General features: G+C 39.8%; 1 protein-coding gene across 2 annotated transcripts in view; it reads right to left on the reverse strand.

Moving 5' to 3' along the window:
- Positions 1 to 22,855, reverse strand: part of LOC111149223 (USO1 vesicle transport factor) — a 91,322-nt gene that overhangs the window by 57,817 nt on the left and 10,650 nt on the right. For both annotated transcript variants that reach the window (XM_022506171.1, XM_022506172.1), the window contains exons 2-3: positions 8,672 to 8,758; positions 8,530 to 8,594 (exon numbers count right to left, since the gene is read on the reverse strand). In XM_022506171.1, coding sequence (XP_022361879.1) covers positions 8,530 to 8,594; positions 8,672 to 8,758 — 152 coding nt within the window. The remainder of the gene's footprint in view (positions 1 to 8,529; positions 8,595 to 8,671; positions 8,759 to 22,855) is intronic.

A 22,855-nucleotide genomic window follows, 5' to 3' on the forward strand; every position in this document is an offset into this window, starting at 1 on the left:
AAAAAAAAAAAAAAAAAAGTGGGGCGCCTGGGTGGCTCAGTGGGTTAAAGCCTCTGCCTTCGGCTCAGGTCATGATCCCAGGGTCCTGGGATGGAGCCCCGCATCGGGCTCTCTGCTCAGCAGGGAGCCTGCTTCCTCCTCTATCTCTGCCTGCCTCTCTGCCTACTTGTGATCTCTCTGTCAAATAAATAAATAAATAAAATCTTTAAAAAAAAAAAAAGGTAATATATAGAATGACCCCATTTAGCAAAAAAATACATATATATTCCTGTGTGTGACTATACATATATATTTTAAAAACAACTTATAAATAAATTTGTAAAGTAAATTCAACTTTAAAACCAGCAAAGTTAGTATAACCCAGGTAATTTTATGGGTATGTGTTTATGTTTATATACATGTTTTTGTTTTTGTTTTTTAGATTTTATTTATTTGACACAGAGAGAGAGAAATCACAAGTAGGCAGAGAGGCAGGCAGGGGGCGGGGGTGGGGGGGGAGCAGGCTCCCTGCTGAGCAGAGAGCCCAATGCGGGACTCAATCCCAAGACCCTGAGATCATGACCTGAGCCAAAGGCTGAGGCCTAACCCACCGAGCCACCCAGGTGCCTTATATATATGTTTTGTCATTGCAATCTTTAACTGTGGTATTCCTAATCGGACTACTAGAATTTGTTTTCCTGCTCTGTACTTTATTTTCTAAAAACACAAAAACAGAACAAGAAACTTATGGTAAAGATAATACTATTTATAAAATCAGGGAGTATGAGACTGTAGCTGTTGATAGACAAATTTTGTTTTGGGGGTTTTTTTTTTTTAGATTTTATTTGTTTGAGAGAGAGAGAGAGTGAGAGAGAGAGCACAAGTGAGGAGAGGGGCAGAGGAAGAAACAGGCTTTCTGCCAAGCAGGGAGCCCGATGCAGGGCTCGATCCCAGGACCCTGAGATCATGACCTGAAGTGAAGGCAGACGCTTAACCCACTGAGCCACCCAGGCATCCCTAGATATTCCTGAGATAAAGGTTAAGAAACAGATTTTTAAAAACATTTGCCACACATGTACAATGCTTGGCAGGAGGTACCAGGGGCCGGTGAATGTGCGAACTCCCAGCTGTACCAGGTAGGGGCTGCTTTGGTGTTTTATTGTGCCTCTTAGACAACAACGCTAAGAACCTACGAGTCCTCTTGCATTTCATTCCTTTTCTTGTGCTAAATTAAATTCCCTTTCTGTTTGCCTCTAATACTTATTTATTGCTTTATCTTTTCCAAGTGTTCGAAGTGATTTTTTTAACCTCAAGGAATGCGAAGAAGGGTCTGTGTTCTGCAGCCGTCTCCTTCCATAGCTCCTCTTCATTAATGTTTTTTCGTTTGTTTGCTTTGTTGTTGCTGTTTTAAGTAAACTCTATGCCCAACCTTGGGCTCGAACTCCCGACCCCGGAGACCAAGAGACATACGCGCTATGGACTGAGCCAGCCAGGAGCCCCTCTTTATTACTGTTTTACGCTTCTTCTCCGGGCCTTTGCAGCTAACACTCTTGGATGCATCCACTGAATCCACTTCGTCCTTGGCTACATCCCAGAAAACTCTGCTCCCTTTCCTGACAAGGCTTGAAACCCTCCATCTGTCGGTGGGTCTGCTTCTTTTATCGTCATATTGAAGAGAGATTGCTCATTTTCCTAAGTCCTACACTCAGAGCCCGAAAGTTGTCTAATTTCTCACTGTTTCCAAACCATGACACCTAGATAGTAATTTTAATAATTGAGATAATTTGTATACCATAAAGTTCACCCTTTTAAGGTGTTCACCTCCATGGGTTTAGTATATCCACAGAGCTGTGCAACCATCACCACTATCTGAATCCAGAACATTTTCTTTTTGCCTTTTTCTAAAGCTTTTTTTTTTTTTTTTTTTTTAAGATTTTACTTATTTATTTGTCAGAGAGAAAGAGAGAGAGAGCATAAGCAGGGGGAGCTGCAGGCAGAGGTAGAAGCAGGCTCCCCGCTGAGCAGGCAGCCCAATACGGGCCCTGATCCCAGGACCCTGGGATCACAACCTCAACTGAAGGCAGATGCTTACTCACTCAGCCACTGAGGCATCCCTAAAGCTTTTATTTGTAAGAAATCTCTACGCCCAGTATGGGGCTTGAACTCATAACCCTGAGATCAAGAGCTGCACACTCCACTGACTGAGCCAACCAGGTGCCCCAAACTTAGAACATTTCATCACATCATAAGAAATCCTGTATCCATTAGCCATCGTTCCTATCCTCCTCCCCACAGTGCCTGGCAAACACTAATCCACTTTCTGTGTCTACAGATTTTTGGTTTTTGTTTTTTTTTAAGAGGGAGGGAGAGGGATGGATGGAGACAGACAAGAGAATTTTAAGAGGCTCTATGCCCAGCACAAGCCCAACTTGATCTAATCATTGCACATACATCAAACCATTGAAGCCTCAGAACAATCCAACAAGACAGGTTCTATTGTTACCCCCATTTTATTTTATTTTATTCCTTAGAGAGAGAGGAAGGGCATGAGCAGCTGGGAGGGCAGGAAGGGGCAGAGGGAGAGGCAGAGAGAGAATCCTAGCAGATTCCAATAGCTATTGTGGCTCTTATGAACAACGCTGCTATGAATTTTCATGTACTAGCTTTTGTGTCAGGCCATGTGGCAACCCCATGTTTGACTTTCTGAGGAACTGTCACACTTCCATAGAAGCTGCACCATCTTTTATTCCCACCAGCCATGTTTGAAGGTCCAGTTTCTCCTCAGCAACATTTGTTATCGTCCTTCTCTGTCCCTCCCTTAACAGCCATCCTAATGAGCTCAAGCTGGTGTCTCATTTTGGTTTTGATTAGTGTTTCCTTAATGACTATTTTGAGCATCTTTTAATGTTGTTTATCGACCATTTGTATCCTTTTTTGGGAGAAATTTGTATTCAAACCCTTTGCCTGTTTCCCCCCCCGCCAAGATTTCATTTATTTATTTATTTGAGAGCGAGAGTGAGAGAGGCAGCTAAAGAGAGCATGAACGGGAAGGAGAGGGAGAGGCAGGTTCCCTGCAAGTTGGGAGCCTGACTCAGGGCCTAACCCAGGACCCCAGGATCATGACCCGAGCCAAAGGCAGATGCTCAGACACCCAGGCACCCCATCTGCCTGTCTCTATTTGGGTTACTTATCTTTTTATTGTTGAATTGTGTATGTATTCTTGATGTAAGTCCCTTATCAGACATATGATCTGCATATACTTTCTCCCATCCTTTGGGTTGTCTTTATACTTTCTTGATAGGGTCCTTTGAAGCATAAAAGTTTTTAATTTTAACACAGTCCAGTTTATCTCTTTTGTCTTTTCTTGCTCATGCTTTTAGTGTCATATGTAAGTAACCATTGCCTAAGCCAAGGTTTTGACAAATTACGCCTGCGGTTCTTCTAAGGGTTTTAGCTTTAGCTCTTACATTTAGGTCTTTGATCCCTTTTGAGCTAATTTTTGTGTATGGTGTGAAGTGAATATTTAGTTGTCCCCGCACCATTTGTTAAAGAAATTGTTCTTTCTCCATTGTGGTCTTTAACACCTTGCCAAAAATCAGTTTAAATGAATGTTGGGCTTTGTCTCTAGCTTTTTTATTTTGTTGATCTATATGTCTGTCCTTAATGCCACTGCCACAAAGTCTTGTTTACTATCATTTTGTGGCAAGTATTAAAATCAGGAAATATGAGCCCTTCAACTTTGCTCTTTTTCAAGGTAGTTGGGATCTACTGTGGATCCTGTGCATTCCCATACAAATTTTATGATCAACTTGTTAATTTCTACAGAAGCGGCAACTAGGATTTCTATAGTGATTATGTGAATCTGTAAATCAAGTTGGGGTGCATTACCATCTTAAAAATATATTCCTTCTTTCTGTCCATGAAGGACACAGAATGTATTTTCATTTATTTGAATCTCAGGTAATTTCTTTCAATAATGTGTTGTGGTTTCCAGTGTACACTTCTTACGCTTTTTTCGTAAAATTTATTCCAAAGTATTTTAATCTTTTTTATGTTACTTAAATGGAACTGTTTTCTTAATTCTGTTTACTGATTGTTCATTGCTAGTATACAGAAATATTTTAAATTTTTTAACTTAATTTTTTAAAAATTTTTATTTATTTGAGAGAGAGAGAGTGTGTGTGTGTGTGAGAGAGAGCATGAGAGGGGAGAAGGTCAGAGGGAGAAGCAGACTCCCCAAGGAGCTGGAAGTCTGATGTGGGACTCAATCACAGGACTCTGGGATCATGACCTGAGCCAAAGGCAGTTGCTTAACCAACTGAGCCACCCAGGCACCCTAGAAATATAATTTTTTTATATTGAGCTTATATCCTTCAACTTTCCTGTATTTATTAGTTCTGATAGCTTTTTAGTGGATTCCTAAGGATCTTCTATATACAAGATCATATCGCCTATGAATATGTGTAATTTTACTTCTTCCTCTCCAATCAGTATACCTTTTATTTCCTTTCCTTGCCCAATTGCTTTAGCTAGAGCTTCCATTTCAGTGTTGGACAGAGGTGGTTAAAGGGAACATCATGATCTTGTTCCCGATCTTACGTGGAAAGCGCTCAGTTCTTCACCATTGCATCTGATGTTCTGGGATTTTCATAGATTCTCTTCATTATTTTGAAGAAATTTCTTTCTATTCCCAGTTCCTTAATACTCTCTTAAAAGATGCTCCTCAGGGGTGCCTGGGTGGCTCAATCGCTAAGCATCCACCTTTGGCTCAGGTCATGATCCCAGGGTCCTGGGATCAAGCCCTGCACTGGGTGCCCCATCTGGCAGGAAGCCTGCTTCTCCCTCTCCCACTCCCCCAGCTTGTGTTCCCTCTCTTGCTGTGTCTCTCTCAAGTGAACAAATAAAAATCTTAAAAAAAAAAAAAAAAAAAAAAGATGCTCTTCAAAATTTCTCAAAAACAAAATGATAAATATTTTTATAAATAAAAATTTTAAAGCCTATTTTACTTGAGATTTATTTTTTTTTTAAAGATTTTACTTATTTGAGAGAGAGAGAGAGCGAGCATGAGAGGGGAGACGGTCAGAGGGAGAAGCAGACTCCCCGTGAAGCTGGGAGCCCAATGCGGGAGTTGACCTGAGCTGAAGGCAGTCGCTTAACCAACTGAGCCACCTGGGCGCCCTCCCTTGAGATTTACATCTGGTTGTGATCCACTTTGCCTATCATCTTATTTCATTTACCACTCCTAACCACTTCTTCATATTCACTGAATCTTTGTGTCCTGTGTCTCACTCGTGCTTTCCACTCTAAATGCCATCATCATCCATCATGCTTTCAAAATCTGTCTATCGGGGTGCCTGGGTGGCTCAGTTGGTTAAGCATCTGCCTTTGGCTCAGGTCATGATCCTGGGGTCCTGGGATCAAGTCCCTCATTGGGCTCTCTGCTCAATGGAGAACCTGCTTCTCCCTCTCGCAAATAAATAAGTAAACTCTTAAAAAAAAAAAAAAAAAAGAGAGAGAGAGAGAGAGAGAGAGAGAATACCTAAGATCTACACATCCATTTTCAGCTATGCACTTAAAATGACAATAACGTTCACTTTATATAATAGGCAGCATTCTGTTTTCCATACTGAGATGTTAGTGATTTCATTAGTAACTTTGAACGACTCAGTGAGAAAAGGTATACATGGAGTAAAAAAGAAGACTTATAGATTATATGTATGTATAATCATCACACTAAAGTTTTTTTGATCTAGGATCCATTTTCTCTAACCTGGACTATTATTTAAAGCACAAAACTAACGTTAGTTTACTGCAATCGTTTTCAACTGATGCTCTAACAAATTACCACAAACTCAGTGGCTTAAACAATACAAATATATTATCTTAAAGTTCTAGATGTCAGAATCCGAAATGGGTCTCCTGCACCAAAATCAAGGTTTCAGCAGGGCCGCCTTCCTGTCTACAGGCTCTAGGGGAAAATCTGCTTCTGTGCCTTCTGCAGGTCTCTAGAGACCCCCTTCCTCCATCTTCAAAGCTAGCAACGACAGGTCCAGATCTTCCATATCACCTCATTCTGACCTCCTCTTGTGCATTCCTGTTCCACTTTTAAGAAACCTCGGGATTACACTGGGCCCACCGGGATAACGCAGGATAATCTCTCCATCTCAAAGTCCTTAATCACACCTGCAAGTCCCTTTTGCCCTCCAGGGTAGCATTCATAGGTTGTGGTAATAAGTATGTAAACATCCTTGGGGGGCTATTATTCTGCCTGTGGTAGGCAGATGTCATTAAACAGATAATTTTAACACATCCAATGCATTTATTCAAATGCATTAGAATTAGTTGGCTTTGAAGAGGTAGCCAATGTGGGGTGTACTGTCAGAGAAGAGGAAAGGTCCTACCTGGTGCAAACAAGCAATTGGGCATTGCTGGTACATAACTGAAACACAGGCTCTGAGGTTAGACAGGCAATACCAAGACCTTTAAAAAGCTTATATGCATCGCTTTGTTTAAGAACTTGGGACTTCAGGGGTGCCTGGGTGGCTGAGTTGTTTGGGCGTCTTGGGCTGACATCATGACCTCAGGGTTCAATCCCAGGATCTTGGGATCAAGCCCCAAGTCGGGCTCCCTGCTCAGTGGGGAGTCTGCTTCTCCCTCTCCCCCTCCCCCTGCTGTGTTCTTTCTTTCAAATAAATAAATAAAATCTTTAAACAAAAACAAAAACTTAGACTTCACATTGCACTGAGCTGCTGAAATTCATTAAATAAAAAAAGGTTTATACATCAGACTTACAGCACATAGACTGGAGGGACAAAAAGATCAGAGGCAAAGAATACAGTTTGGAAATAGTCGTGGTTTTAAGCTATGTTCAAAAACTCTTTGATACAGATCCCTTAAAGGGATGGAACCAAATTCTTCTCCTCTTAGGTGTATGCTGCATTTATAAGCTTGCTTCTAACAAACAGAATGTGATGGGCTTAATGGTGTGTGACTTGTGACACTAAGCCCTAAAAGGCCTTATGGCTTTCTCCTTGTCTCTAGGCTTGCATGCTCTAGGAGAAGCCAGTTACCGCATCCTAAGGATGCTCAAACCGCCTTACAGGGAGAGCAACATGGTGAGCTAGTGAAGCCTCCTGCCATTAGCAAAGTGATCGCGCCATCTTGGAATCGGATCTCTCCAACTGAGCCTTCAGATGACTGCAGTCCTGGCTAAAATCTTGACTGCAACTTGGAGAGAGACCCTGAGCAAGAACTACCTAGCTAAGTCACTGCTGAATCTCTGATCCACAGAAAGTGTGAGATAATAAATACTGATCATTGTGAGCCACTAAGTTCTGAGGTAACTTGTTACACAGCAAGAAGTAATAATAATAACAATAAAGATAACTAATACAGCAGCTCTGAAAATCATTTCAATGACTAATACTGAGCCAGAACTAAAGATTAACAAAGGAAATTGGGAGAACTTCATGAATTCCAGCGGGGTTTTGATCTAGATAAGCATAATGGGTTAAGGAGAGGGCCAAGTTCAGCAAGAATCCTATAGTTTCTTGCTTAAATGGAAAGGCACTATCAACTAGGTTGGACTTGGGTCAAAAGGCACTTGAAGGAGATGGTGGGAGGAGGCAGTTGGGAGCAGGAAAACAAGAAATAAATTAACTCTTGAACATTCTGAATTGGAGATATCAGCGAGAGATCTTGATATGGTAGAAGCGTTCACTACGCAGTTAAAGGTTGTAATACATATTCACTTAGAGGTATCGACGCACAGTTAATTAAAACCAAAGGTGCAGGGCATTTGGGTGGCACAGTCGGTTAAGTGCCTGACTCTTGGTTTTCACTAAGGTGGTGATCTCGGGGTCCTGGGATCGAGCCCCGCATTGGGCTCTCTGCTCAGCAGGGAGCCTGCTTCCCCCTCTCTCTCTGCCTGCCTCTCTGCCTACTTATGATCTCTCTCTCTGTCAAATAAATAAAATCTTAACAAAAATAAATAAAAGAATCACTCTCCTTCTCCCTCTGCCCTTCCCTCCCCCATGAGCACTCACTCTCTCTATAAAACAAATACATCTTAAAAAAAAAAAGATGCAGATAAAATCTCTTAAAAGGGAAACTAAAAGAGATAAAAATAGGCTGAGTGACCTTTCTTTTAGAACATGCTCAGATCTAACACTTAGTCCAGTTTATTTCTCCAAAAAAGCAAGTCTGGATAACTGATATACAATAATATGTATATTATACTATAGAATAGCATATTATATCTAAGTGAATATCAAAACATCCAATTGCCCAAATCAAACCACAAATCTTCACCTTTTAATGAGAAGTCACTTCATTTCATTTTTATGTAATGGAAAGATTTCAAACCCTGAGATTATGCGTGTCTTAATGATTATTAGCACAGTGGTTTGCACCTTGTGTCCAATATTTATTGAAATAAGATTAAGTTTAATAATCTTAATAAGTTAATCATTTCTAGAATAGTGACTCTAAAACAAATTAATTAAAATTGCAAGAAAAATTAGGGAGAAAAATCATTAAAGAGAGACTTACCGATCTGTTTGTAATACATGGATAAGATGTTCCATAGCTTGTATACCCACTTCCAAGCGGTATTTCTGCATAAAAGAAAAATGCTATTAAAGTAACTAATGTCCAACTTAGTACACTTAGTAAGTGATACAGCATTACTGACCTTAGATAATGATTTGAGAGCACGCACAGCATTTCTTCGATCATCTAGTAAAGTAGATGAAGCCACTCTGTCACAAAGCTTTTGAATCTGTCATGGGAAAATGAAACAGCATTAACAGAATCCACAAAACAAAACAGAAACATGAAGTTCTCCCCTAAATTTATACCATCTAATTTTGAAAAAAAAAAAAATCAATAAATGGGATGTCATGGAAATGGTCTTTCACGAATCTAAATATTCAGGTGGTTTTATAAGCTTATTACTGAGAAACAAGATTTTTCACACTCTTGACAATGAGAAGTGGTGGAAGAAAAGTAAGTCACATAAATTGAGGAATTAAGAGAAATCATTAGTAGAATCAGAGCGTTCTAAACATGCTGTTTACAACTGTTTGAGCCAAGAGGGGAACAGGGTTATGGTAGAAGATGTGAAGTTATTTAAAAAGAAATTTTTAAAAAAGATTTTATTTATTTGACAGAGAGACAGCAAGAGAGGGAACACAAGCAAGGGGAGTGGGAGAGGGAGAAGCAGGCTTCCCGCTGAGCAGGGAACCCCATGTGGGGCTCGAACCTAGGACCCTGAGATCATGACCTGAACTGAAGGCAGACACTTAATGACTGAACCATCCAGGCACCCCTGAAAAAATTTTTTTTAAATACTTGTTTACATTAAAACTTCACCCTAATGTTTCCACTAAGTATTTGAACAAGAAAAGCCAGAACTGATATGTCAAAAATTTTAAGTGTGCCTCAAGATTTATAAAGATTAAATGTTTCTATTAGAAAAGCTTTTAATAAATTTGCAGGAATTAAAGTTCAAGCTGAATTTTAAAATAAACCTTTGGGCATTATTTATAATAGAAAAAAACTGGAAACAACTGTTCGTCAAAAGAAGAAAAACTGGGGCACCTGGGTGGCTCAGTGGGTTAAGCCTCTGCCTTCGGCTCGGGTCATGATCTCAGGGTCCTGGGATCGAGTTCCACATCGGGCTCTCTGCTCGGCAGGGAGCCTGCTTCCTCCTCTCTCTCTCTCTGCTTGCCTCTCTGCCTACTTGTGATCTCTCTCTGTCAAATAAATAAAATCTTAAAAAAAAAAAAAAAGAAGAAGAAGAAAAACTACGTAAACTGTCATACATTCTTTGGTAGAACACTATGCAACTACTCAAAACAATTAACTGTACTGATATGAAAATACTATATAATAAACAGTAGGAAAAAAAGAAAAGGAAGTTATAAAACAACTAGATGTAAATTATGAACCCACTGAAGCAAAAGTACCAAACTGTATACGTAAAATTGCATTAGAAAAAATCTGGAGGGGCGCCTAGGTGGCTCAGTTGATTAAGCCTCCAACTCTTTTTTTTTTTTTTTAAAGATTTTATTTATTTATTTGACAGAGAGAGAGATCACAAGTAGGCACAGAGGCAGGCAGAAAGAGGGGGGAAGAAGGCTCCCTACCGAGCAGAAAGCCCAATGCGGGGCTCGATCTCAGGACTCTGAGATCATGACCTAAGCTGAAGGCAGAGGCTTAACCCACTGAGCCACTCAGGCACCCAAGCCTCCAACTCTTGATATCATCTCAGGTCATGATCTCAGGTCATGAGATGGACCCCTGCATCTGACTCCATGCTGACCATGGAGCCCGTTTAAGATTCTCTCTCAGGATGCCTGGATGGCTCGGTTCAGCATCTGTTTTTGGATCCAGTCGTGATCTCGGGATTAAGGATTGAGTCCTAGTGGGGCTCCTTGCTCAGCACGGAGCATGCTTCTCCCTCTGCCTGCCACTCTCCCTGCTTGTGCTCTCTCTTTCTCAAATAAATAAATAAAATTTTTAATAAATAAAATCTTTCTTTTTTAAAGATTTTATTTATTTATTTGAGAGAGAAAGAGAGCATGAACACAAACAGGGAGAGAGGCACATAGAGGGAGAGAGAAGCCTGATGCAGGGCTCCATCCCAGGACCCTAGGATCATGAACCAAGCTAGGATCATGTACCGAGCCGAAGGCAGATGCTTAACCAACTGAGCCACCCAGGTACCCCTGAATAAATAAAATCTTAAAATAAATAAATAAATAAATAAAATCTTTAAAAAAAAAAAAAAGAAAAAAAAAAAGATTATCTCTCTCTGCCCTCCCATCTCCACACCCTGTGGCCACCCCCCTATCTTGCTCAAAAAAAATATAAATAAAAAAAAAATTTGTAACAGACATAAGAATTAACTGCATGTCTTAAGATTAAAAAAAAAAAAAGAGTGAAAAGATAAGCCACAGACTGGATGAATATATTTGTTTGCTTGTCTTTTAAATATTTTATTTATTTATTTGAGAGAGAGGGAAAGCAAGAAAGCAAGAGCACGCAGGGAATCTGTCAGAGGGAGGGGGGGAGCAAAGGGAGAAGCAGATTCCCTGCCGAGCAGGGAACCAGATGTGGGGACTCAATCCAAGGACTCTGGGATCATGACCTCAGCCAAAGGAAGACGCTTAACTGACTGAGTGACACAGGCGCCCTGGATGAAAATATTTGAAAACATCTGATAAAGAATCGTTTTTAAAACCATGATACTCAGGTCCTTTAAAGCTCTAACAGTTATTATTTTAAGTTATTATTCACTCTTTAATGACAGTTTCTTACTAAGAGTCTAAAAATAATACTTTGGCCTATCACTCACACTTCTGCACCCTATGTACCTGAATTAGTGGTGTTTAAATACACATCGTATGTGCCAAATTATGTTCTGCAGACTTCTAGTGTCCCAGAAGATATTAATAGATTTCTAATGATCATAGAAGCAGCAGGAAACACAAGGTCATACAAAATTAAATAGGTTTCTGCACTGCAGGATTTCTAAGTCTTTACTATGCTGATTTGCATTTCTTCATACAGCAGATATAGTATGATAACCAAGCCTAGCCTCGCTTTTTGATTTTATTCATCTAACTGCTCACATTTAGAAATTCCTACCTTAAATTGCATTTACTTTCATAATAATTACACTGACTTTCCTAAGTGCAAACAACACAATTTTCTCTTTATTAAACAACTGGTTGATTTTTTTTTTCTACCACAATTTTTTTTTTTTTTTTTGCCATTAGAAAAACTGCATAATTATCTCTTGAAAGCATGAAGCGTGTTACTCTCCATTTAAGGAATATCTTGGGCCAAAAATAGTTTTCCTAAGTATGAATGTAATTTCCTTTGCTTGGGCCTTATACAACTTTCGTTAGTTTTTTCTAGGTAGTTTCTAACTGACAGTATGAATAGGAAATCGTCTATGGGCATTTTCTGCTTTTTCCCACCCTCAAACCGCAAGCACTGGTTCTCGACCTGGGATTCCCGTCTGTCGTGGAACAGAGTCCCAGGACCATGCAGCTTGAACTTCAGCCGCAGCCTCAGTGTCTCTCTGCTGGTGTATACAACGGTACGTGTCAAAATAGATCTTTCATGTCGAGAAACTCTTCAATATCTGTTGAATCTGGACACTTGAAATCTACTTGATGCTGATGGAGAAACTTAGCTTTAGAAATACCGGCCCAAGACGATGGTAATCCTGGAGTTTGGGAGTTTGCTTTTGCTTTTATTCTCAGTCCTTTCTATGCTCTAAATATGCTAATATTTGAGCCTTGTTGATTTTTTTTTTTTTAAGATTTTATTCATTTATTTGACAGACAGAGATCACAAGTAGGCAGAGAGGCAGAGAGAGAGAGGAAGGGAAGCAGGCGCCCTGCTGAGCAGAGAGCCCGAGGACCCTGGGATCATGACCCGGGCCGAAGGCAGCGGCCCTAACCCACTGAGCCACCCAGGTGCCCCATGAGCCTTGTTGATTTTTTTAAAAAGCTTTGAAATATACACAAAGATAATCTTAGTTAAGATAAATACAAGTTAAAATAGCAATGAGGTTATTTTTACCTATGACTCACTAAGATTAAAATTAAATAATAGTACCAAATATAAATACTGTATGATTTCATTTTTATAAAATAAAAAAAAAGGCAAAACTAATCTGTGCTATTAGAAGTCAGAATAGTGGTTACTCATGGAGTCGGGCAGAGACTGATACGGAGCACAAAGCTGACTTTGGGTCCTGGTAATGTTCTGTTCCTTGATCTGGTTGCTGGTTACATAGGTGTGTACAGGTTGTGAGGTTTATACATATTTGAAATGCATATTTTCCTATACACTTTAAAAAATGATTTTTATTTCTTTTTTAAGATTTGATTTTGAAGCAATCTCTACATCCAGTGTGGAACTTGAACTCACAACCCTGAGATGGAGAGTCACATGCTCTAGAGACTGAGCTAGCCAGGCGCCCCAATAAAATGATTTTTTAAACAGAACAACTGGGTTACCTGGGTGGCTCAGTTGTTTAAGTGCCCAAGTCTTGATTTCCACTAAGGTTGTGATCTCAGGTTGTGAGGTCGAGCCCTGTGGAGCCTTGTGTCGGCCCTGCACTCATTGTGGAGTCTGCTTGAGATTCTCTCTCTTCCTCTGCCTGCCCCCCACTAGCACTCTCTCTCTCTCTCTAAATAAAAAAATAAAATCTTGGGCGCCTGGGTGGCTCAGTGGGTTGAGCCTCTGCCTTTGGCTCAGGTCATGATCTCAGGGTCCTGGGATGGAACCCCACGTTGGACTCTGCTCAGCATGGAGTCTGCTTCCCCCTCTTTCTCTCTGCCTGCCTCTCTGCCTACTTGTCATCTCTGTCAAATAAAATCTTAAAAAAAAAAAAAAGAGAACAATAAAATCTTTAAAAAAAAAATAGAACAATTATCCATGATAGGTAGAGATATAGATTAACTTGCTTATGTTCTATCATAGGAAAAGTAACCTAAAAAAGTGGCAATACGACAAAAACTACTACAACTTAAGATGTTCATACCCTTTTTTTAGCCAGGCATTCCTACTTCTAGGAATTTACCACTTAAAAACACCCCCACAATTACGCAATGTTCTTTGTAGCGGTACTTTTTATAGCTAAAAAGGAAATCCAGCTTTCATCACATAAGAATATAATAAGAAGTCTGAGACCTGGCACCCTGATCTCAGACTTCCAGCCTCCAGAACTGTGAGCAATAAATTTCTGCTATTTATTGGGAAAAAAAAAAGTGTGTGTGGAGAGAATACAAAAGTTCATCCACCAATCCGAGAACAGTTAATTAACTATAGTACACACAGACTATGAGGTTGAGCAAATGAATGAAGCACATCCATTTTTACTTATAGGAAAAAATGTCCAAGATACATTCAGTGAAAAAAAAGAAAAAAGAAAACTTTAAGTAGTATGTTTAGCATTAGTTCATTTTGGTTTAAAATGATACCATTAATAAACAATGTAAATATATATAGAAACAATTAAGAATGTAGCATATTGTCTTTTTGTAAATTGCTGAAAATGCTCATTTTTAAACATTATTTTTCATGTTTGAATTTTGAAGAACAGGTATTACCTTTATAAACATAAAAGAACAAGAATGGAGTAAAATGAAATGGTTTATGTTTTATTGGAATTTCTAGGATATTTTCATGACTGACTAAACTCATCTTTTAAAGCTACTATTTTCCCTCTAATCAAAATACTATGAAATCAGCTCTTAAACGATAAAAATAAACTACCATAATAAAAAATACCAAGTAGTTCTCTGTTGATTATGAGGTATAAATTTTTTAAACTAGAATGCACAGCAAACATGTATCTGTTGTAACCAAAAGAAGATATGGTCTGGCTACAAGCTTGCACAGGAAGACAGTCACATAAATAAAGTCTAATAACGAGTTAAAGATATGTAAGTATGTGCTGAATAAAGTGGGGCACAAAAGAAAATGTAGTCAACTCTACCTGAAATTGAAATGGCTACTGAATGTTTATGTCCCCTCAAAATGCAACTTTAGAAATCCTAACCCCTAATGTGATGGCATTAGGAGACAGGGCTTTGGAAGGTGATTAGGTAATGAGGGTGGAGCCCTCATGAATGGGATTAGTGCCCTTATAAAGAAGACCCCAGAAAGTTCCCTCTCCTCTTTTGCCAAGTGAGGACACAGGGAGAAGATGGCCATGTATGAACCAGAACACAGGCCTTCAGCAGACAGAATGCCTTGATGTTGGGACATCCCAGAGTCCAGAACCATGAGAAATAAATGTTTGTTGTTTAAGCCACCCAGACTGTACTATTTTTGTTATAGCAGCCCAAACAGATTGACAGATACTGCTTAAGAATGGTATATTAAAGGGACTCCCGAGTGGCTCAGTCAGGTAAGCACCTATCTTCGGCTCAGGTCATGATCCCAGGGTCTTGGGATGGAGTCCCACCTTGGGCTCCTTGATCAGTGGGGAGTCTGCTTCTCCCTCTGCCTGATCTGCCGGCTGCTCCGCGTTTGTGCTCTTCCTCTCCTCTGACAAATAAGTAAAATCTTAACAACAAAAAAGAATGGTATATTAAGGACACCATGCTTGAGTCAAGAATTAAAGGATAAGTAGTTCATCAGACAATATGGGAAAGGAATTTCAGGCACAGAAAATCATTGCTTTATAACTGCACTTATTTTAATGTAAAAAATAGCATTTCATATTCACAATAATAAAACTGGTTTAATTTTTAAATTTTATACATCTATGAACCAAAAAAATTATTTTCATATCACATACATACAAACATATATACTTGTTCTATTAAAATAATACACCAAAGGAGGCATTCTAAAATATGAAAACTTCCCCTTTTACAATGATTTGCCATTTCTGGGAATGATAACTGATCTAAAATAACATGGGGAAAAATATGTAAGATTAGATTGCTAGCTAAAAATATTTCTTTTCTAATGAGTTCAAAGTACCTGTTTCAATAAGCTCTGATTAATGAGCAAATCATAATTTTTAGGTAGTTGCAAAATGTAACTTAAAAATATTAAAACTGGGGCGCTTGAGTGGTTCAGTCGTTTAAGTATCTGCCTTTGGTTCAGGTCACGATCTCAGGGTCTTGGGATGGAGCCCTCCAGGGGGCTCTCTGCTCAGTGGGGAGCCTGCTTCTCCCTCTCCCTTTCTCCCCTTCTCATGCTGTCTCTCCTTAAATAAATAAATAAAATCTTTTAAAAATATATTAAAATTAATCACTATTTTGAAGTGTACTATTTCTACTTACAGAAGTAAAATCCATTCTTGAGTTTTGGTAAATATCTATCAAGACAATTTTTAACATAAACATGCTTTTCATCTATTAAACCTGGATTTTAATGCCAAGTACATATTCTTCCAAACTGGGAATTTTATTTTATTTTAACATTTATTTATTTATTTATTTATTTGGCAGAGAGAGAGAGAGAGAACACAAGCAGGGGAAGCGGGAGAGGGAGAAGCAGGCTTCCTGCTGAGCAGGGAGCCCGATGTGGGCCTCAATCCCAGGACCCTGGGATTATAACCTGAACTGAAGTCTGCAGCTTAACGATTGAGACACCCAGGCACACCAAACTGGGGATTTTAATCAGAACTTTCTCTGTTGCAACTTAAGATAAACTCAAAGCAGTCAATCATACCGAAAGCCAATGAGAATCAAGGTGAATATAGGAACAGCTTATTTATCTAGAGCCATAAGATTGAACTATCTCAGATACCTTTGGTCAGGCATGGAAATGGTCTTTTCATTTAGTTCTTTTTTTTTTTTTTTTAAAGATTTTATTTATTTATTTATTTGACAGACAGAGATCACAAGTAGGCAAAGAGACAGGCAGAGAGAGAGGGGGAAGCAGGCTCCCCGCTGAGCAGGGAGCCCGATGCAGGGCTCGATCCCAAGACCCCGAGATCATGATCAAAGGCAGAGGCTTGGGACGCCTGGGTGGCTCAGTTGGTTGAGCCGCTGCCTTCGGCTCAGGTCATGATCCCAGCGTCCTGGGATCGAGTCCCGCATCGGGCTCCTTGTTCTGTGGGGAGCCTGCTTCTCCCTCTGCCTCTGCCTGCCACTCTGTCTGCCTGTGTTCGTTCTCTCTCCCTCTCTCTCTCTGACAAATAATAAAATCTTAAAAAAAAAAAAAAAAGGCAGAGGCTTAACCCACTGAGCCACCAGGTGCCCCTCATTTTAGTTATTTCTAATAGTAATCTAAAATTAATTACAAGCTTCCCTGTCTTTTTTTTTTTTAAGACTTTATTTATTTGACAGAGAGAGAGATCACAATCAGGCAGAGAGGCAGGCAGAGAGAGAGGGGGGTGGGGAGCAGGCTCCCTGCTGAGCAGAGAGCCCAATACCTGAGCTGAAGGCAGAGGTTTAACCCACTGAGCCACCCAGGAGCCCCGCTTCCCTGTCTTTTTAAACAAAGAACATAATTATAAGCTTTCTTAGCATTTAAACCTAAGTCCTCTTCAAAATCACATATGGGGATCTCTTAGATGTTAAATGAAGTAATGAATATAAAAGGTTTTGCCTAGTACCCAGTACCTAATAATGATCAATAAATACTAACAAACTCTATTATTTCCAAGCTTCTTATGACTTTTTATATGTTTCTAACAGACCATTCAGATTTTGCAGATTTTAATTTGCTACTGACTGAGAATTTGATAGTCCAGCTAGATACTAATATAATTTTTCTTTAACAAACAACTCAGGCTTGAAATCAAGATTGAGTACATGGACCTTGTAACTTCTATTTTTGCTATAGGAAAGCCTACTACCTCCTGTTAATATTTTGGATGGCTGAAGTTTCTAATAAGTGATCTCTCTAAAATGAAGTGCTACGTTACTACTCTTTACAGACAACTGAAACCAAATGAAAGGAAAACATATTATATATGTCCCAAACCTTACAAAGATTTGCCATGTTTTAGGCCAAACACGGTCTATATTTTTTAGTTGATAGTTACCAACCGAAAATTTTGTAGTACAAGAATGCTTAACTTACATTCAGAAATTACAGATCTTAAGACTGTTAGTGCCATTTATTCCTTACTTGAAAAACCAACTTAATGCAGTATAATTGTCCCTCACTTTCCATTTTCTCCTTTCAGTTGTTAGAACCTCCAGTGTTTAGCTGGGCACACGACTGTCTACCTAGACTACTTTTCTTTTTTTTTTTAAAGATTTTAAAAGATTTTATTTATTTATTTGACAGAGATCACAAGTAGGCAGAGAGGCAGGCAGAGAGAGAGAGAGAGAAAGGAGGAAGCAAGCTCCCTGCTGAGCAGAGAGCCGGATGCGGGGCTCGATCCCAGGACCCTGAGATCATGACCTGAGCTGAAGGCAGAGGCTTTAACCCACTGAGCCACCCCGGCGCCCCCTAGACTACTTTTCAAGTCTTCCTTGCATCTAGGCATACACAGTGACTATACTCTGGCCAACAAGTTGTTAGTACCTTCCAGGTCATGTCCTTGTGTTTAAAAGGAAGCTATGTGGGGCACCTGGGTGGCTCAACTGGTTAAGCGTCTGCCTTCAGCTCAGATCCTGATCCCAGCGTCCTGGGATCAAGTCCTGAGTTGGGCTCCCGGCTTGCACAGAGCAACCCCCCACCCCCGGCTCACACTCGTGCTCTCTCGTTCTATCTCAAATAAATAAATAATCCTTTTTTAAAGGAAGTTATTTGTTCTTCAGTCCTCCTTTTCCCTCAACGTGGAACTTGAACCTGGTGGTAATGAGGCAACTTTAACAACGGGAACAAGGACGGCATCCCAGGGGATGGCAGGACAAGATGAAAAGCAGCAGGTGGGTCCCAGGACCACAGTGTGGGGCAGAACTACCCTATCCTAGGGATTGCCTTCTAATTAGGACTTTAGCTGCAGAAAGATGTAAACTTTTATTTTGGTTAGACCCATTTTCAGGCCTCTGTTGTAGCAGCTGATGTAACATTTAAGCTAATAAACTCATTTTACAGAAGAAACTGAGACTCAGAAACAGAGCAATGCACCCCAAAATACACTGCCAGTTTGGCGGCACAATTCAGATTCCTTCCACCCAAGCGGTAGGCGTCTACCTCCAAAGCCACACTCTAACTACATACTGCCTCCTGTGCAGCAAAATGTGAATCTGAGCTACTGCTGCAAACGACATGGACAGCAAGATTTTTTTTTCTTTTTGTAAATAGGAGGAGATTGAAATGCAGTTCTGATGAATAGGTTTTACTTACATCACAGCCCACTAAGGACCCTAATAAGCATTTGACTTAACTGCTCAGCCAGGGTAGTCCCTTGTTCTCAGGGAGTTGAGAGTTTCACTTTGGGAAAGCTACAATCAGAAGCTACAAAAAAAAAAAAAAAAAAAAAAAAATCAGGGGGCACTTGGGTGGCTCAGTGGGTTAAAGCCTCTGCCTTCGGCCCAGGTCATGATCCCAGGGTCCTGGGATAGAGCCCCGCATCAGGCTCTCTGCTCAGTGGGGAGCCTGCTTCCTCCTCTCTCTCTCTGCCTGCCTCTCTGCCTACTTGTGATTTCTGTCAAATTAAAAAAAAAATAAACAGGACTCTTGTAACTACTTTAGAAAAACTACAAAAGTTAATATACTCGTACTTTTTAAAAAAGATCTTACTTTAAAGTAATCTCTACACCAAACATGAGGCTCAAACCCACGACCCTGAGATCAAGAGTCACAGCCTCCATCAATGGGGCCAGCCAGGCACCCCAATATATGCTCACTTTTTTAGAATTAACTAGGCTGCGATAAAAGGACAAACTGGTGTGGAGAAATATGGACAAACTGGAGATGAGAGAGAGAAAAGATGTCAGCTCATTATAACAGACAAGGAATAAGGTTAAGAAAAAAGTATTTGGGCGGTGGTAATGGGCAAAGAGCTAAAGGGATAAATAAGGCAAAAGAGTAACTGAAAGAACCGAATTTAAGCAGCTGGGGCTGTAAGGAATAAAATGTCTGGGAGAGCCACTGCTTGGGATTCGACCACAGCTCTTCCTCAAATAGACATAAAGTCAAATATTGTTTTTTAAAAGATATAATTAGAAAATCAAAAAAAGCAGTAGTGATTAAGCTAGCTGAAGTCTGATATCATGAATCAGCAATCACTTTTCTATATCTCAGCAAATACTCTGGGTCTTAGCAAGGTAAAGGTCAAAGGAGCAACATATCTGAAGAACTCAGTACCATCATCCTAAGTGGGTGATTTCATTCATTCATTCAACAAATATTAGAGTGCTGGGCGCCTCGGGTGGCTCGGTCATTAAGCGTCTGCCTTCGGCTCAGGTCATGATCCCAGGGTCCTGGGATCAAGCCCTGCATTGGGCTCCCTGCTCAGAGGGAGGCTGCTTCACCATCTCCCACTCCCCCTGCTTGTGTTCCCTCTCTCGATGTCTTTCTCTGTCAAATAAATAAATAAAATCTTAAAAAAAAAAAAAACAAAAAAAACAAATATTAGAATGCTAACACCCTCACAGGAGCTATTATCAGGGCAAACAAAAAGGAGTGGTCTGTGACAAGTTCAGTTCAGAAACTGGGGCTAAGCATTTAGATACTTCTACAACAACTGAATAATTATTTATATCTATTTAATAAAAAAACCCACGGTTTAACGTTTTTATGCACATGAGTATGTGTATGTATACTGTCATTCCACTTTTCCAGCCATTCATTTTTATTGTATTTTACAGAAGTATTGGTCTGTGATCAATTACATAAAACAAAACAAAACAAAACAAAAAACTAACAACTAAAGCAACTGGTCTTTCACCACAGACAGTTTGAGAAATATTAAAGTGCTTAACATTTTGAAAGACCCACAAAATTCTAGTCTGCAGGAATAGCAGTGAGCCACGATAGAAGGTACTTATTCTAATGAAAAGGTAATTGCAAAGAGACTACAAAATAAATTTTAATAAGTAAAACAAAGAGATAAAGTGATGAGTGTGATGAAGGAAATAACCACGGAAATGAGGCAGTACTAGGGGGAGAGTGCTACTTCACATAACCTAGCTGGTCGGAGGGCCCCAGGTTAAGCACTGATTTGGATGGCAAGTGTGGTCCCAAGTGTGGGTAATGGGCAACAAGGGCAAAGCGAATGGAAAAGTAGGAAGCAGAGTGAATGATTATGTCATACCTTCACAAGGGAAAAGGCAGTATTTTAGAGTTGAAGGATAAATTTATGCAGTGTTCCAAATGGGATCCTGAGGCGAGGGACTTTGTTACTAGCAATTCACTATCTCAGAAACCACCCAAGAAAGCCACCTTACAGTTTAAAGAAAAATTCACAAATGTACTGGGTATTTGAAGTCACAAACTTTTTTTTTTTTAAAGATTTTATTTATTTATTTGACAGAGATCACAAGTAGGCAGAGGCAGGCAGAGAAAGAAGAAGAAGCAAGCTCCCTGCTGAGCAGAGAGCCCGATGCGGGACTCGATCCCAGGACCCTAGGATCATGACCTAAGCCAAAGGCAGAGGCTTTAACCCACTGAGCCACTCAGGCGCCCCTGAAGTCACAAACTCTTGTCTGAGTCCTTAACACTCTCATTGACATGATGGCAGGGGCGCCTGGGTGGCTAAGTCGGTTAAGCGTCTGCCTTTGGCTCAGGTACTGATTCTAGGGGTTGGGCTCTCTGCTCAGCAGGGAGCCTGCTTCTCCCTCCGCCTCTGCCTGCTGCTCCCCCTGCCTGTGTTCTCTCTCTCTCTCACTCTAATAAATAAAATCTTAAAAAAAAAAAATTTACAGATGTTTTTAAAATTCTATGGGGAGAGGCGTATGGGTGGCTCAGTCGGTTAAGTAACTGCCTTTGGCTCAGGTCCATGATCTCAGGGTCCTGGGATCCACCCCCATAAGATGGGTCCCTGCTCAGTGGGAATCTGCTTCTCCCTCTCCCTGGTGCTCCCCCTGCTTGTGCTCTCTTGCTTACATGCTCTCTCTCAAATAAATAAAATTTTTAAAAGTAAACTCTGTGGGGAAAAAAAAACCTTTTTACTAATTAGTGAACAGAAATATCCTACGGCCTACTATTAAAATGTTAAAGGTTTATTTATTTATTTATTTGTGCAAGGGAGGGCACGGGGAAATAGAATCTCAAGTAGACTCCCAACTGAGTGCAGAGCCTGATGCAGGGCTCTATCTCACGACCCTGATAACATGATCTGAGCCAAAACCAAGAGTCAGATGCTTAATCAACTGTGCCAACCAGGTACCCCTATTAAAATTTTTTTAAAAACATGTATAACCTTGTTTTATGCATGTTTCTTTTTTTTTAATGTGTATTTCTTTAAAGACATGTCTTTCAATACATGTCCTTGATTCATTAACACTGAACTCGACAGCCAGCAGCACAATTACTCATGCCTGAAGGAAGCTTATCTAGAACACACATTGTTTCTGTGAAAACACCACATCCTTCTTGTTCTTAGGAACACTAGAGAACACTTCCACATTAAACTTGGGGGTCATTTTTAACAGTGAAATCACAAACAACAAGCACAAAAATTCAAAAAACATAAAACACGACACTAAATAAGACTGTGAAAAGGACGCTGGTTTAATATGAGAGTTTAAACAAGAAGGCAGAGTATCTTTTTCTTTGACCTCAATTGGGGACATACACATCAGGTAACTCAAATTTGTCACTACCCTACACAACTTCACAAATGACTTTTCTAAAAGTACTACATGTACTGATTTTGCAGTTACAAATAAATTTTAGCACAGAGATGAATTTGTAAATATGGAATCCATGAATAACAAGGACTGACTGAACCTAAAATATAATCCGCAGGATGGAAGAACAGACTAGGTGAACTCTAAAGCTACTTAGTACTGAAAACTTAAAAGAAGTTAAAAATATTCAATTTTACCTAATAAGTAATAATGTATTTGTTTGGTATACTATTTGAAAAATCTATCCTGGTCTATGACACAGTTTGAAATAATTTTTAAGCCAACATTTCAAAATTGAAGGTTTTCATATCAAAATCCAGATTTCGGGGGTGCCTGGGTGGCTCAATCGTTAAGCATCTGCCTTCAGCTCAGGTCATGATCCCAGGGTCCTGGGACTGAGCCCTGCATAGGCTCCCAGCTCAGTGGGAAGCCTGCTTCTCCCTCTCCCACTACCCCTGCTGTGTTCCCTCTCTCGCTGTGTTGCTCTCTGTCAAATAAATAAATAAAATCTTAAAAAAAAAAAATCCAGATTTCCACCATTTCTAGACAAAAATTAACCTAATGCTAATGAGAGCTAATACTGCATTTCACACAAGTTAAGAAGCTATCAATTGTAAGATTCATCGTTTTTGAAAAAT

This window comes from Enhydra lutris, unplaced genomic scaffold (assembly GCF_002288905.1).
Source record: "Enhydra lutris kenyoni isolate GAN:26980312 unplaced genomic scaffold, ASM228890v2 scaffoldscaffold21, whole genome shotgun sequence".
Classification (NCBI taxonomy): domain Eukaryota; kingdom Metazoa; phylum Chordata; class Mammalia; order Carnivora; family Mustelidae; genus Enhydra; species Enhydra lutris.